Source organism: Trachemys scripta, chromosome 4, assembly GCF_013100865.1.
Source record: "Trachemys scripta elegans isolate TJP31775 chromosome 4, CAS_Tse_1.0, whole genome shotgun sequence".
Lineage (NCBI taxonomy): Eukaryota > Metazoa > Chordata > Testudines > Emydidae > Trachemys > Trachemys scripta.
In genome coordinates this window covers 62,895,801-62,911,272 of record NC_048301.1, presented here as the reverse complement: position 1 = coordinate 62,911,272, position 15,472 = coordinate 62,895,801, and the positions used below count along the sequence as shown (strand labels likewise).

Below are 15,472 nucleotides of genomic sequence, written 5' to 3'. Positions count from 1 at the left end.
TGGTTGGATGGGGCGTGGGAGTCCCAGGGGTCTGTCTGGGGGTGGGGGTGTGGATAAGGGGTGGGGCAGTCAGGGGACAAGAGGCAGGGAGGCTTAGATAGGGAGTGGAGTCCTGGGGGGCAGTCAGGGGACAAGGAACGGGGGGAGGGTTGGGGGTCCTGGGGGGGCGGGAAGTGGGAGGGGCAGGGGCGGGGCTAGGGCGGGGCTCCTCCCGTCCTCTTTTTTGCTTGCTGAAATATGGTAACCCTAGATTATATATTTGAAAGGTAATAGTGAGAACAGCTAATGGATTGAAAGTAGTCTATCACAACAATTTGTGTAAAACAGCCTGTTTTCTAAACTCAACTCAAACTTTTGAAAACAGGATTTGAGGCACTTTTGAAAATTTTTACCCAAAATCTCTATGGGTACCTTTTCTGAGAATGATACACCTTCCTCTAAACAAATGTGTTCTGAAGCTGTGAGACAGGGAGTCTTGTCTCAAGGCATGAAAACTCTGAACTAGCCGATTTAGGTCCCAGAGGAGTTCACACCAAAGCCGGCTCCAGGCACCAGCTTACCAAGCAGGTGCTTAGGGTGGCCACTTTGGAGAGGGGTGGCACGTCCAGCTGTTCGGTGGACGGTCCCTCACTCCTGCTCGGAGCGAAGGACCTCCCGCCGAATTGCCGCCGCAGATCACAATCGTGGCTTTTTTGTTGTTGTTGTTTGTTGTTGTTTTTTTGTTTGGCTGCTTGGGGCGGCCAAAACCCTGGAGCTGGCCCTGGTTCACACCATTATTCCTGCACACAAACTTTTGCAGGATTGGGGTCTTTGTGAACAACCAATGCAAAACAAGTGTTTTATATGACTATTGTCAATTAAATAAAATGTATTGTGGCAGCCGTATTGGTCCCAGGATATTAGAGAGACAAAGTGGGTGAGGTAATCTTTTATTGAACCAACTTCTACTGGTAAAAGAGAAACCTTTATGTACAGTCAGATATCACAGAACAAGCTCAGAGGAGGAAGTCAGGAATACACACTTAACACATTTAAAACCACCTTTACCAAACAAGGATACTCCACCAGAAAAGTACATTGTATCATGGAATGGGCCACCCAAATACCCTGAGAGAACTTGCTTCGATATGGGAATAAAAAGCCCTCCGACCGCACACCCCTCATTGTCATCTACCATCACACACTGGAACCCATATGGGGTATCATCAAAACAACTACAACCCATACTCAATGGGGACCACACCTTGAAAACAATCTCTCTCAAACCCCCTCTTCTAGCCTTCCAACAACCCCCCAGCCTCACCAATCTCATCAACAGACACAAGCTCCTCTCAGACCAGGGCTCACCAACTCAAAATGGCACCAGAACCTGCCATAACAGATGCAAAACCTGTAAACATATCTTCACTGCAACAACGATTGGCACCCCCCCAAAGCATTGGCAGCCCAGGCCCGTTTGTTCCCCTGCGGGACACGAGCGGGACGGGGAGGCTGGGGCCTGCTGCCCCCACTCCGGGGCCACAGTGGGAGAGCACCAGCTGGGCAGCATCCCAGATGTGACTGGCCAGGGGCTGGGCGCAGCACGCGCGCTGCTAGGTCCCCGCAGCAGGCCCAGGCTCGGGGGGTTCCGGCCCGGGTGCCAGAGCCGCAGCTGCCAAGTTTGGCCATCGGCCGCTTCCTCCCCCCGTGGCCGTGGGAGCTGCAGCAGCGGCTGCTCCCGAGTCCCGCTGCCCGGGGGGGAGAACAACCGCAGCCTGGCCCCACAGGCCGCCCCCCTACTTTCCCTACCACCCGACTGAGTCCTGCCTGCTCGGGGCCAGGCCGGACTCTCACTCACCCTGGCCCCGCGCTCCCCCTGCATCTCTGGGGCCTCCCTCCAGAGCTTGTGGAGGAAGGGTGGGGTTTTTTTGCCCCGTCCCCCTCCCCTGCCCCCTGCATCCCAATATTTGACTTGGGTGATCTGGTCACCCTAGTGGTGGGGCGGAATCCCTGGAGGCATGCAGCCAGGAGCTCTTCTCGAGCCAGGAGGAAGGTAGCCAGTCGCAGCGGCCGGTACTTGGCGGAGGACAAACAGAAGAGCAGGTTCCTGGTAAGTGGTTTTTTTTTTTGGGGAAGGAATTTTTTCAGTGCGGGCTCTTTGGGGGAGGAGGGTTAGGCATGCATGCCTTGATGCGGAATAGTGCATTGATACGGTTTATCACATCGCGGTAATCGGCCTCGGTAATCTCTTCGAATATCTCATCCAGAACATGTGCCAAGCGCTTGCGCATGTTTATCGGGAGAGCCACCGTGGTCCTTGTCCCAGCCAGGCTAACGTGTCCGCGCCACTGTGCCACGAGGGGCGGGGGGACCTTTGCTGCACACAGGCAAGCTGCATATGGGCCAGAGCAGAAGCCGCATTGCAGTAGAAGACCCTCCCTTGCTTCCCAGGTCACCCTCAGCAGCGAGATATCGGCCAGGACGAACTCCTGTGGAAAATGTTGGGACAGTGTTCAATGTAGGTGCCCCCTGCAGCTGTTGGCTCTCCTCAAAGCACAAAACCCAGAGGACAGTACAGCCCTGAAACAATCAGTCCCCTTACTCACCATTTTGAGGCTCCCGTGGGATATGTGTGCTCTGTTTCGGACGGAAAAAATTATGCTATTATGTAGACCCTGTGTGTGCCCTCCTTAAGTGCGAGAGAAATCATTACTCTGTCTGGTATAAACAATGCTGCCTCTGTTAAATGTTGCATTTTGCCTATATAGCTGCAACAACCTTGAGACCTCAGCCGTCCCTCTTATCGCCTGCTCAGAGACTGCAAAGACTCAGGAAGAGACCACAAAAACACAAAGAAGACATGCTGCAAGAAGTGATGCGGCAATCTATTAAAGAGAATGAGAAAGCACAGAACTGGAGGGAGAGAGAAAGCAGGATCCGCCAGGAAAACGCAGCGCACCGGCGGCAAAGCACGGAGCACCGGCAGCAAAGCACGGATAGGCTCATAAGCATCCTGGAGCGCCACGCAGACGCTATCCAGGAACTCGTAGCCATGCAGAAGGAGCAGTACCGCAAACACAAATGCCCCGTGCCCACCCCAGCCCTTGTCCCAAAACTCTTTCCCTTGTGCCCCACTGTTACCTCCAACCTACTTTCCCCAACTTCTGGGTTCTTCACGCCACCAGCTGCCTCCAATACCAGTATCTTCACCACCCAGACCTGAAAACCACGACCCTTACCCTCTGCACTCAACCCCCATCACCATGCAGTATAGCTATCCTGAAGTGCAGCCCTCACTGCACAGCACACCAGACAGGACATACGCGAATCTGTGATTGTACCATTCCCCACTCCACCCCCTTGTTTCTTTTCAATGTATAAATTATTTTTCTTTTCAATAAATGGATTTTTTGGCTTTGAAAACATTCTTTATTAATGCATAAAGTAAAAGACTCCTTAGCCCAGGAAATAAACAGGCACTGCAAGTCTGCTTAGCAAACACTGATTCCTAAAGATTGGAACTACTGCACTTCACTCCCGTGCAGGGCACCAGATATCACTGCTGGTTTTCAGCCTCAAATTGCTCCCTCGAGGCATCCCGAATCCTTGCAGCCCCACGCTGGGGCCCTGTAATAGCCCTGCTCTCTGGCTGTGCAAATTCAGCCTCCAGGTGTTGAACCTCGGAGATCCATGCCTGAGTGAAGCTTTCACCCTTCCCTTCACAAATATTATGGAGGGTACAGCACACGGATATAACCGTGGGGTTGTTGTTTTCGGCCAAGTCCAGCTTCCCATACAGAGATCACCAGCGGGCCTTTAAACGGCCAAAGGCACACTCCACAGTCATTTGGCACCGGCTCAGCCTGTAGTTGAACCGATCCTTGCTGCTGTCAAGGCTCCCCGTGTAGGGTTTCATGAGCCATGGCATTAACGGGTAAGCGGGATCTCCAAGGATCACAATGGGCATTTCAACTTCCCCTACCGTGATCTTCCGCTCTGGGAAAAAAGTCCCGGCCTGCATCTTCCTGAACAGCCAAGTGTTCCGAAAGATGCGTGCATCGTGCACCTTTCCGGGCCAGCCTGTGTTAATGTCAATGAAATGCCCACGGTGATCCACAAGCGCCTGGAGAATCATAGAGAAATACCCCTTCCGATTAACGTACTCGGATCCTAGATGGGGTGGTGCCAGAATAGGAATGTGCATCCCATCTATCGCCCCTCCACAGTTAGGGAACCCCATTTGTGCAAAGCCATCCACTATGTCCTGCACGTTACCCAGAGTTACGGTTCTTCTGAGTAGGATGTGATTAATGGCCCTGCAAACTTACATCAACATGATTCCAACAGTCGACTTTCCAACTCCAAACTGGTTTGCGACCGACCGGTAGCTGTCTGGAGTTGCCAGCTTCCAGATTGCAATAGGCACCCACTTCTCCGCTGGCAGGGCAGCTCTAAATCTTGTGACTTTGCGCCCAGGGTGGGGGCGAGCTCCTCACACGTCCCATGAAAGTGGCTTTTCTCATCCGAAAGTTCTGCAGCCACTGCTCGTCATCCCAGACTTCCATGACGATGGGATCCCACCACTCAGTGCTTGTTTCCCGAGCCCAAAAGCGGTGTTCCACGGTGCTAAGCATGTCCATGAATGCCACAAGCAATTTCGTGTCGTACGCATTAGGCGGCTCGCTAGCATCGTCGAACTCCTCACACTCACTGTCACTTTGGATCTTAAGGAATAGTTCGACAGCCAAACGTGACATGCTGGCGAGATAAGTCAGCATATGCCTCAGCAGTTTGGGCTCCATTTCCCGCAGACAGATCGCGCTGCACAGAAACCGTTGAAAGATGGTGCCAAAGGTGGACGGAAACAAAGAGATTTCTGGGATGCGAAGCAATGCATCACGGGGCATTGGGACAGGACCCAGAATGTCCCGCACACACGCTCCCTTCCCACAACCCAGGGCGCCAGAATGGGAAGAGGTGCTCTGTGGGATAGCTGCCCATAATGCACCGCTCCCAATGGTGCAGCAAATGCTGCAAATGTGGCCACGACAGTGTGCTGGGCAGCTATCAGTGTGGACAAACTGCAGCGCTTTCCCTACACAGCTGTACGAAGACAGGTTTAACTCACAGCGCTGTACAGCTGCAAGTGTAGCCAAGGTCTATAACTCACTGTCCCCCCATCCCCGTTTCCGCCCTCCTCCCACTTTCCCCTCTATAACTGGTGAAATACTAAAAGGCCACTTCACCTTGAATGGTCCCTTGAAATATGTGCTAACTACTTATGCTAAACAATCTGTTCCAACTTGTATTAGCTGTGACATTCTGAGTATCCTTCCCAGATCTGAGCTTAGTATAGCTCGAAAGTGTGTGACTTTCACCAACAGAAGTTGGTCCAATAAAAGATATCACTTCACTCACCTTTTCTCAATTAAACAAAACTACATATATGTCTGAAAAAATTACCTACTATTGTTATAAATAACACCAAAGATTAATTACATTAATGCAACATTTGAGATTTCTCATGCATAAAAGTCAGGGAATGGTTTCCACTGCAATTGTAACTTAGCCTGCTAGAAGTTATCATTACTATAGTCAACAACAGAAATACTGTTTTGATGCAAAGGTCCAAGTTTTGGTGGTTCTTTTGCATGTAGTACTCATTAGTGGCAGTTCCCAAAATAGCAATAACTAGTGCTTACAAAACTATTCCAGAGGCCCCCACAACATCCTTTCTATTTACATATCGCAGCGCATGATTAAAAAGAATGAATGGGATGGAACATAGCACTATGTTTAGTGCATTCATTAATGAGGTCATTTATTAAATGGTTTAACAACGCAGAACCCAACAAAAAAGCCATTCTACTACTAAACAAACATTCATTCTATAATGTATTTTTATATATTACTTTTTAAAAAGACATGATAATGAAGACATCATGGATCACACCGATCATGGTAATTTATACTACATTAAGCTATCTGCTACACTTTAATATGCTGGGGAAATTGCAGCCTCCCTATTGAATTATTCACTAAGGCCAAGTCCTCTTCTCAGCCCACTGCTTGAGTTACCAGGCTGCACGCTGAGAGCTTGTCTACACTGGCCATTTACAGCACTGCAACTCTCTGGCTCAGGGGTGTGAAAAAACATCCCTAAGATGGATAAGTAAAAATGGAAAATTTTTATGACTCATTCATAAGCTAACCCTATAATTCAGGAGTCAGCAAACTTTGGCTCCCGGACCATCAGGATAAGCCGCCGGTGGGCCAAGATGGTTTGTTTACCTCGAGCATCTGCAGGCACGGAGGTAAACCTAAGTAAATAAAGTGTCCCGGCGTGCCAGCTGCTTACCCTGACGGGCCAGGACAGCAATTGGTGGGGAAATGTTTTTAGGGGGGGAGAAGCTGGGGGTCAGGGGAGTAACCCCTGTGATAGCGTGACCAGATCACAGGGATGAAATATCGGGACGCGGAGAGGGGCGGAGGGGGGGCGGAGCAAAAAAAAAAAAGCAGTTTCGCAGGGGCGGGGGGCATTAGCAGGCCCCAGCCGCGCCGGGCGCACGTGCTGCCCACCCCAGGGCACAAGCTGGCCCCGATGCAGAAGGGGCTAGGGATAAAGAGGGCATGGGGGGGGACAAGAAGCAAAGTCCGGGGCTGGCCGCGGCGCGGGCGTGCAAGGGGCCAGGGCTGGCACAGCCGAGCCACAGCAGCGGCCGGTCACCTGAGGGGCTCCAGGCTGGGCAACGGGCAGGAGCCAGGGCTTTTCCCAGCCCTGCAGAGCCTCCCACCCCCCAGCCCGCCGTGGGCACATGCGGCGCGTCCGCCGCCGGCAGGGAGCCCCGCGCCTCTCCCGCTCGGCTGCGCTCCAATGGCTCCTTCCCGGCGGGGCCGCGGCAACTTTCCCTTCCCCTCCCACGCTCCTAGTAGTTGCCCGACCCTCCTCCTAACCTCCTCCCTCCATGGAGAGATCCAATGGGGGAAGGAGGGGGGCGGAGTCGGGGTGGGGGGGGCGTGAGCGCCGGAGCGGAGGGCAAAATTGCTTTTTGTCCAGTGTCCCGACCGAACATCGGTCGGGACGCGGGACAAAGAAGGAAATATTGTGACTGTCCCGATAAAATCGGGACGTCTGGTCACCCTACCCCTGTGACCACCCCCCACATGACCCCACCCCTAGCCCGGGACCCCCACACTCTCCCCATCCCATCCCTTCCCCCCTTATATGGGGAGGGCCAGGGGAGGATGTCTCTGGCCTGGCTGGAGCTGCTCCGGCAGGCTGGGCAGTGCGGCCGCAGCCTGCTCCGGTGGGCCAGACCAGGTGGCGCGGCCGCAGCATGTTCCAGCGGGCTGGGCGGCGGGGCCACAGCCTGCTCTGGGGGGCGGAGCCAAGCGGCACAGCTGCAGCCTGCCAGCCCCGGAGCTGCAGCTGCTTCGGAGGCTGGGGGGAGAGCAGCATGGCCAGAAGCAGAGAGACTCTGGCTCCGCCTCTTCCTTTCTGGCTCTGCTGCCTCTCCTTGCTCCCGCTGTTGGGGGGAGGGGCTGTGTCCCACTTCTCCCTGTCTATACCTGTTCATAAGCCGACCCCCTTCTCTGGTGCTCCCCTTTTTTATTACAAAAATTCGGCTTATGAACGAGTATATACGGTATACTCACTATTTAATTATTAGTAGTATTGTGGAAGTGCTTAGGAGCCCCAAGGATCCCATTGAGCTAGGCATTTTACAAACATGACAAAAAGATGGTCCCTGGCCCAAAAAAAGCTACTATTTAGGAACTAACATTTAAAAAAAAAATAGTAGCAGGTTAATATTATACTATATTTAAAATCAATGTTTTGAATACCAAGCAGGATCTTATGATCTCCCAGTACTTTATTTTTTTAACTTCGAATATTTTGTGAATTTTAAGGTGCAAAATTTCTGCACCAACTTCAATCTCCAATGGTGTAGCCCCATGTAGTGTGTGCATTGCAGTAGTCTAATCTGGTTGCAAACTCCTAACCAGACACAGATGGTAAAAAGCTGACTGGATCACTGCTGTAATATGATTGTCAAACAGCAGCTGTGGGTCTAAAATCACCATAAATTGCAAACACTATTAACTAATAGCAGATGTACTCATACAATCAAAGGATTCAATACTACCTCTGCCATCTCCTCCAGTTGCTTCTCCCAGCCCACCATCACTACATCACTCTTATCAGAGTTGAGCTTCAGCTACCTCACTCTCATCTTACCCCAATCTCAACTAAACACTGGATATAAATATACAGTTGGTTGTACTCAACATGCTGACAACACTGCACCCCATGCCTCCTTATTAACCCTCCTACCGGCCCCATATACAAGTTTATCAGGAGGGGTGACAGAATGGCATCCTCTGGCACTGCACACTTGAGAGCTCTTTTAGGAAGAGAAGCAATTCCCCACAACTATCTATTGAGATCTCTCCAAGAGAAGATAATGACACAGAAGAGCAGACCCATATACTCCAGCCATGGTTTGCAGGCAAATCACCAGCACCTTATGATTAATAGTACTGAAGATCGCAAATAGACCTAATAATACCAGCACAGACACCTGGTCTTCATCCACTGTCAGGAGATCATTGATGTATGCAGTGTCAGTGCCATAGTCAGGTCTATACACAGATGGACAAGGGAGATCAATAGCATCTAGACACTGAGTTTCTCACCACACATTCTTTCCCAAAAAAAGGGAAAGATTCAACACAGGTAGATAATTTGCAAGACCGTCAGCATCCAGCAATGATTTAATGAGCAAGGCCACACAATTGATTCCTTCAAAGCAAAATGCAGTCTGCCCTTTAAGGTGTTGACAGTTTCTTCAAGTAAAAGACTAGTACTTCCATACTAGCCTTCACCAGCCAGGAAGGACATGGATCCAGAGTACTAGACCAACCAGTAACACATTTTGCCAAATGGTTACCCAACTATTTGCTAGACAGCAATAGAATGTTAGGATCAGGATTCCTGGATTCTGTTCCACCAAAGCCCAAGGGTTTCTTCTCTGGGTGGTGGGGCTCAGGTTACAGGCCCCCTGCCTGGGGCTGAAGCCCTTGGGCTTGGGCTTTGGACTCCCTGCCGAAGGTGGTGGGGCTTGGGCTTTGGCCCACCCCACCCAGGGCAGAGGGGGCTTGAGTGGGCTCAGGCTTCAGTCCCCCCTCCTTGGGTTGTGTAGTAATTTTTGTTGTCAGAAGGGGGTCACGGTGCAATGAGGTTTAAGAACCCCTGGTCTAGTGATTACAGATGGGGTAACAGAGTACATAAATTTGGCATATTCAATCTGAAAGCAGTGTGGCTGAGACTTGGATCGGTCATATCAGAGACCTGGGTTTCATTCTCATTTCTGCTACAAATGACTTTGGGCAATTTCTTATCTATTTGCAAAATGGAAGGGGGCAGGGGATGAAACTTACCTTTCTCCGATGGTGTGGAGTCTGAAGCCTTACTCAATAGTACAGGTTTTGAAATACATAGAAATATAAACAGGTGAAGGGGTGAATTTAGAATACATGACTTCCTGGCACCCTCCCCTCAGCCAAAGAGTATTTGGACAGTGAATCTCTTACTACTCCTGCCAGCTGGGAACATCTCTTGGCTTGGTGGTACTGTACAACAGGCAGTCTGAGTCCGGGGGGCTCTGCATTTTAATTTAATTGTAAATGAAGCTGCTTAAACATTTTAAAAACCTTATTTACTTTACATACAACAATAGTTATATATTATAGACTTATAGAAAGAACCTTTCTAAAAACGTTAAAATGTATTACTGGCAGGTGAAACCTTAAATTAGAGTGAATAAATGAAGACTTGGCACACCACTTCTGAAAGGTTGCTGACCCCTGGTTTATGGTCTCACTGCAGTTTTCCAAAAGTGCCAATAAAATGTTTTCTAAGTGTAATGCAGCTTCTTTGCTTTCACTATATTATACTTAAAAGCATTAAAACTTTGAACACTGATATTTTAAAATTACATGTTGGTGTGTGGGAATATGCAGCCATATACTGTACAAGCCAAACCTCATGAGGGCAATAATAAATTGCTTCTCATACATTTGTTTGATTTGTATATGCTACATAATCTCCTGTGTATAGAGTAGGACATCAGACAAGGCTTCCACAGGATCTGCCTTTATTCATTAAGGCCCTGTCTACACTGGCAAGTTTCTGCGCAGTAAAGCAGATTTCTGTGCTGTAACTCCCAAGGTGTACACACTGCCAAGCCACTTAGTACGCAAAAACTGCGCAGTTGCAGCGCTCTTAAAAAAAAAAAAAAAACACACCCCGAGAGACAGAGCTTTCTGCGCCAGGGCTACAGTGCTGTGGTGCCAGTGTAGACACTGTGGTCAATTAAAGGACTGCAATTGGCCTCCGGGAGGTGTCCCATAATGCCTGTTCTCACCTCTCTGGTCATCGGTTTGAACTCTACTGCTCTGTCCTCAGGTGACCAATCGTCATCCCCACCCTGTAAATTCCTTTGGAATTTTGAAAGTCCCCTTCCTGTTTGCTCAGTGATGCATGCAGTGGTCTCAGCGCATCTTTCCAGGTGGCCATGCCTGCTCCACGCACCAGGCAATCCCCCGCTTGGAGCAGTCTGGACTAGCCAGCTTCCAGTGCAATCGCCACACACTTCTCCAACAACAGGGCAGCTCTCATTCTTGTGTCCTTGCACCACAGGGCTGGAGCGAGCTCATCACACAGTCCCATGAATGTGGCTTTCCTCATCCGAAAGTTCTGCAGCCTCTGCTCGTCATCCCAGACATGCATCCTGATGTGATCCCACCACTCAGTGCTCGTTTCCTGAGCCCAAAAGCAGCATTCCACTGTGGTCAGCACCTCCGTGAATGCCACAGCAATCTCATTTTGTAGCTACTATGTGTGGTGAGATCAATGTCGCACTCCTCTTGCCTTGTAGTTTAAGGAATAACTCCACTGCCACTCATGATGCATTGGTCAGAGCAAGCCGCATACTAGTCAACAGTTCGGGATCTATTCCTGCAGCAGGAAGAGGCAGAGCACGCAGTACACAATCCATTGAAAGATGGTGCCAAATGCAGATGGAAGCACGGGGATTGCTGGGATGCAAAGCAATGCATCATGGGCTTTGTGACAGGACCCAGGATGCCCCATGACTCCCTCGATCTTCCTACAACTCTTAGTGGCAGAAGAGGAAGAAATGCTCTGTGGGATAGCTCCCCAGAGTGCACCGCTCCAAATACAGTTGCAAGTGCCGCAAATGTGAATACGCTATTGCGCAGGCAGCTGCCAGTATGAACACACAACACCGGTTTCCCTTCAGCACTGTCTGAGCGGTGCTCTAACTCCCAGTGCTGAAACTCTGCCAGTGTAGACATACTCTAAGTAATACTGTTTAAACAAGTGGCTTTGAAATAAGTGAATTTTTATCATGGTTTTCTTTCCCCCTTAAGGGTTGCAGACTCACTTTCTCCTCTTACTTTACATCCCCATGTATTCCCCTCACTAGGAGCTTTTCCGAACCTTTAAAGTTACTCTAAAACACACACAAAAAGTCATTTACATTGTATATGAATTCCAAATTCCTCCCACTTTTAGCATGCATTATCTGTTCACCTCCACTATCTTTGCCTTAAAAACTGGGAGGATGGGAGAGGAACTATAATTAATTTATGACAGATCTCCCAAAGGAAGACTTTGCAATTATTTCATGAGAGTAATGATGGATGAACTGGTAAAAACCACAACTCAACTTGCATTAAGGCAGTGGCTCTCAAACTTTTGTACTGGTTACCCATTTCACATAGCAAGCCTCTGAGTGCGACCCCCCCCTTATAAATTAAAAACACTTTTAAATATATTTAATACCATTATAAATGCAGGAGGCAAAGCGGGGTTTGGAGTGGAGGCTGACAGCTCGTGACCCCCCATGTAATAACCTCACGAACCCCTGCATTAAGGAATACCTGAAAAAAAATCCTTGTACACTCCGATAGAATTATTTTTCCTAAATCAATGTAGGGTTTGGGGAAGATGCCAGATCAAGAGCACAACTGAATTAAATTCTCCTCCCATAAAGTCAGAAACAGCACAGACAAGGAAAGTGCAAGATTCCTCACATTGCTACACCCTGGTAAGAGGGGAAGATCACAGTCCCTGCCCATCCATTCCTTGGTCTCTCTTTCCAAACTACCAACAATGGTGCTAATTGTCACTGATATCCACAAGAAGCTGGGATAACACCAAATCATAACAGAGGTTTGGCAGTCTTTTTGGAATATTCATTATGCAAGATACAAATGTGTGATATATATCACACAATTAAGTACAATGACAGATATGGTCAGATGCAGAGTGAAAATAGTTTCCAAACAGTCTGGGCAAGATTTACCTAAAATCTTACGGACTGGAGCCTTTCAGTCATTACCAACTGCCTACTATTACTTGGCCCTTACTTTTCATTTTTGGAAAGTGTCTGAACACCAAAGAAATAGCAAATACAAAGAATCAGTCAGTAACATTAAAACAATACTAAATTATTCTAAGTCATAATTGGCCTTGTCCTGCTACTGCAGTTTTCCCCACAGGATAACAGCATGAATTAATGTCAGGATTATAATGTTATTTGGACTTTTATTTTAATTTTATTTTAAACAGGAAGGATTTCACATGACAGTTGCTTTTGAGATAAAGACAAAAATGCATCCAAAAAACGTATAGCTTCTTCCCTCCCCCCTTGCTTCCTCCTTCCCCCCTTGCACAGACTTACAGCTTAAACAAAAACCGCTAAACTTGTTTTATTCAAATCTTATTTTTACCTACCTTTCCCCTCCCTCAAACATCACTGATGTAGAGAAAGGACTTTCTTTTGCATTAGCTGAAACTGAGAGCAAGTTAATTAAGTTATAAACTCAAATGAAATTTATCAAGGCCATGGCAACACTTCCATGAATTTAAGCGTGCAAGATGTATTACTATATTGTTGGTAAAATGAATAGATTAGTTCTCAGGATGGGAAACTCTTCCAGAAACATCTTGTCTGCAACATAAAAGGGTTATTTATTATAAGTCAATGAAGCCAAGAGACAACATGACAGACAAGTTAAAAAAAAAAAGCATCAAAACAAAGACTCAGAGAGGGAGCTCATGGCACTTTTCCATTTTTCTGCTATGTTATATTGCTTTTCCCCCTTCCCCTGACACAGAGTAAATTATTAGCCACCCATACTTCACACAGCTTCAGTGCTTTCTTGCTCTCTTTCCCCTCCTCCCAAAATGTCCACAGTACACATGGTTTTGATTATACAGTGTATTATACACATAGGTCACGTTAGAATCTGTTCTAACTACAGCATCTTCACGTTTATGGGAAACGAACTTGCAATCACAATATTGAGTGAGGTTATAAGAATTCTTCTGGAAGCAAACAAGCCCTAGGGAACGAGCGACATTCTGAACATCCGGCTTCAGCCTGGGGGGATGCGGGAGGAGAGCAACAACAAAGCGGGGTGGGGGGAAGGAATGGAAGACGGAGGCGTCTTACAGAGACTGACAATTGCCCCATTTCTGTTGGGAACAAGTCAAATAAACAGCAACACTTTTTGTTTGTTTGTTTGTTTGTTTAAGACGACCTTCAGGGACCTGGTGATCTGAACAGGGCTATTTCAGTCATCTTCCTTGTCGCCTTACATGAAACTTTTCAAAAACGGATTTCTTTTCTTCAGACACAAGCAAATGAATCATAGTCTAATACTGCCCCTTCAGCCACTACCCATACTGAATATAAAATATCAGTGAGTTATCTGTTCACATCCTCAAAGTTCCAAAAACCAGAAAAGCTACCGAGCTGCCATGTCACTAGATAATTAGCAAACAGTACAACGGAAAAGAAATACAATACAGCACATATAAACGGGAGGGGCGGGACACGCATTTCATGAGTTGGACTGGCTAGCAGGGCTTTACAGCCAGGGAAGAAGACAGCGGGGGGGAGTGGAAGAAATGGACTCCACCTTCACCTTCCAACTCATCATCCCCCTTCCTACCAGCCTCAAGCAGTATTATTTGGACATTCAGTTGCACAGTATCTCTCAAACACTCTCATGCTTCCCCGTGGACCCTTCTTAACTTGTTGGATCTATATGGTTGCTTCACTCTGCTATTTATACAGTACTGTGTATAGATACGTACACACACCATATACATCCACTGTTCGTAAGCACTTAAGCAGCGCACAAACACACACCTATGCATACACACACAGAGACATAGCGTACACACCTACACGGCTGAAGTGCCTCCGACAAATCTCTCCCCTTGGTACGGGGCCCCAATCGGTCTCCGCCGGTACAAGTAGTACGGCCGAGGCTTACCCCGTTAGAGAACACTGAGGACAGACGGGCCACCCACGCAATGCCCACGTAGAGCACACCTGCTTGTGACAGGTATAATGCCGCGGCTCACGCGTGCAGCCCAGCCCCAGCACCGCCCTGGGGCGCCCGCGGTGCACCCGGAGTCCAGTCCAGCCCAGCCCCACAGCCCCTGAGCCCCCAGTACCTTTTGCTCAGAGGCCGAACCCGGACGGCCACCTTGACATTCGCCATGTCCCGCCTCAGCCCCGAAGGGGAGACACCGCCACCGCCGCCCGCGCCCCGGGTCACATCGCTGCCCGCGGCCAGCCGGCCACCCCGCGCTCTCGCTGCTCCTTGGCTACCGGGGCTCCCCGCTGTCCCCAGAGCCATAGGATTGGCGGGCGCGGTCCCGCCGCCCAGCACAGCCCCCGCGCGGGAGGGACCTCGCGCGTCCCGCCCCGGGGCAGGAGATGAGGCGGGGCGGGGCGAGCTCGGCTTCCCCTGCCCCGAGCGGGACAAGGCTGGGGCGTTGTGTGGCCGCTGTTGAGAGCGGTGGGAAAACAAGGGCAGCTGGGCTGGTCCCCTCCGTCACTGGCTAGCGCAGCCCCGCCCATGGTTCTTGCCGAGGTCGGAGCGGGGATTCCCCGGGGCCCACTGCACAGGACTGCATGAACCGTGCCGCTGCGTGTGGGTATAAAATAAACCAGGCGCTGCGGCTCGATGGCGGGGGGAGGTGGGCCAGGCCTCGCTGGCAAGTGCCTTTCCACCGCAGGGGCTACGGCTTTCGTTTTCAGGCAGGTCTTTTGTGACCCTGCTGTTCTTGCTGGCGACCTGTACCTGCTGTGGCAGTGATCACGCTGCGTGTGAGAACAGGTCCGCTTATGTATTGTGAGGGGTGAATCGTGGACAGGACACCAAGGCTGCTAGCACCTGTACACATTTCGGATTGCTACAGACCTCCCTGCTACCATAGGCAATTGTATGCAGAGCGGGCACCAGACATAAGCAGATTAAGTACTGTAATTGCTTAGGCCCTGAACAGCTCAAGGGCGTCCGGTATTAGCATGTGTTGGGGGTGGGACAGAATAGTCGTGTTTAGGGCCCCCAGTGAGCTAGCACCAGCACTGATTGTATGCCTGCC

At 49.6% G+C, this 15,472-nt stretch overlaps 1 protein-coding gene across 4 annotated transcripts in view; it reads right to left on the bottom strand.

Moving 5' to 3' along the window:
• The window catches only part of STARD9 (StAR related lipid transfer domain containing 9), a 185,864-nt gene extending 171,113 nt beyond the window's left edge, over positions 1–14,751 (bottom strand). For 3 of the 4 annotated variants that reach the window (XR_004645546.1, XM_034769182.1, XM_034769181.1), the window contains exon 1: positions 14,537–14,745. Coding sequence is in view for 3 of the 4 variants with exons in the window: in XM_034769182.1 (XP_034625073.1) it covers positions 14,537–14,721 (185 nt within the window). In the remaining variant the exon portion in view is untranslated. Of the gene's footprint in view, positions 1–14,536 lie in introns of all 4 variants that reach the window. The other variant, XM_034769183.1, reaches the window with a different exon arrangement.
• Positions 14,752–15,472: the final 721 nt, after the last annotated feature.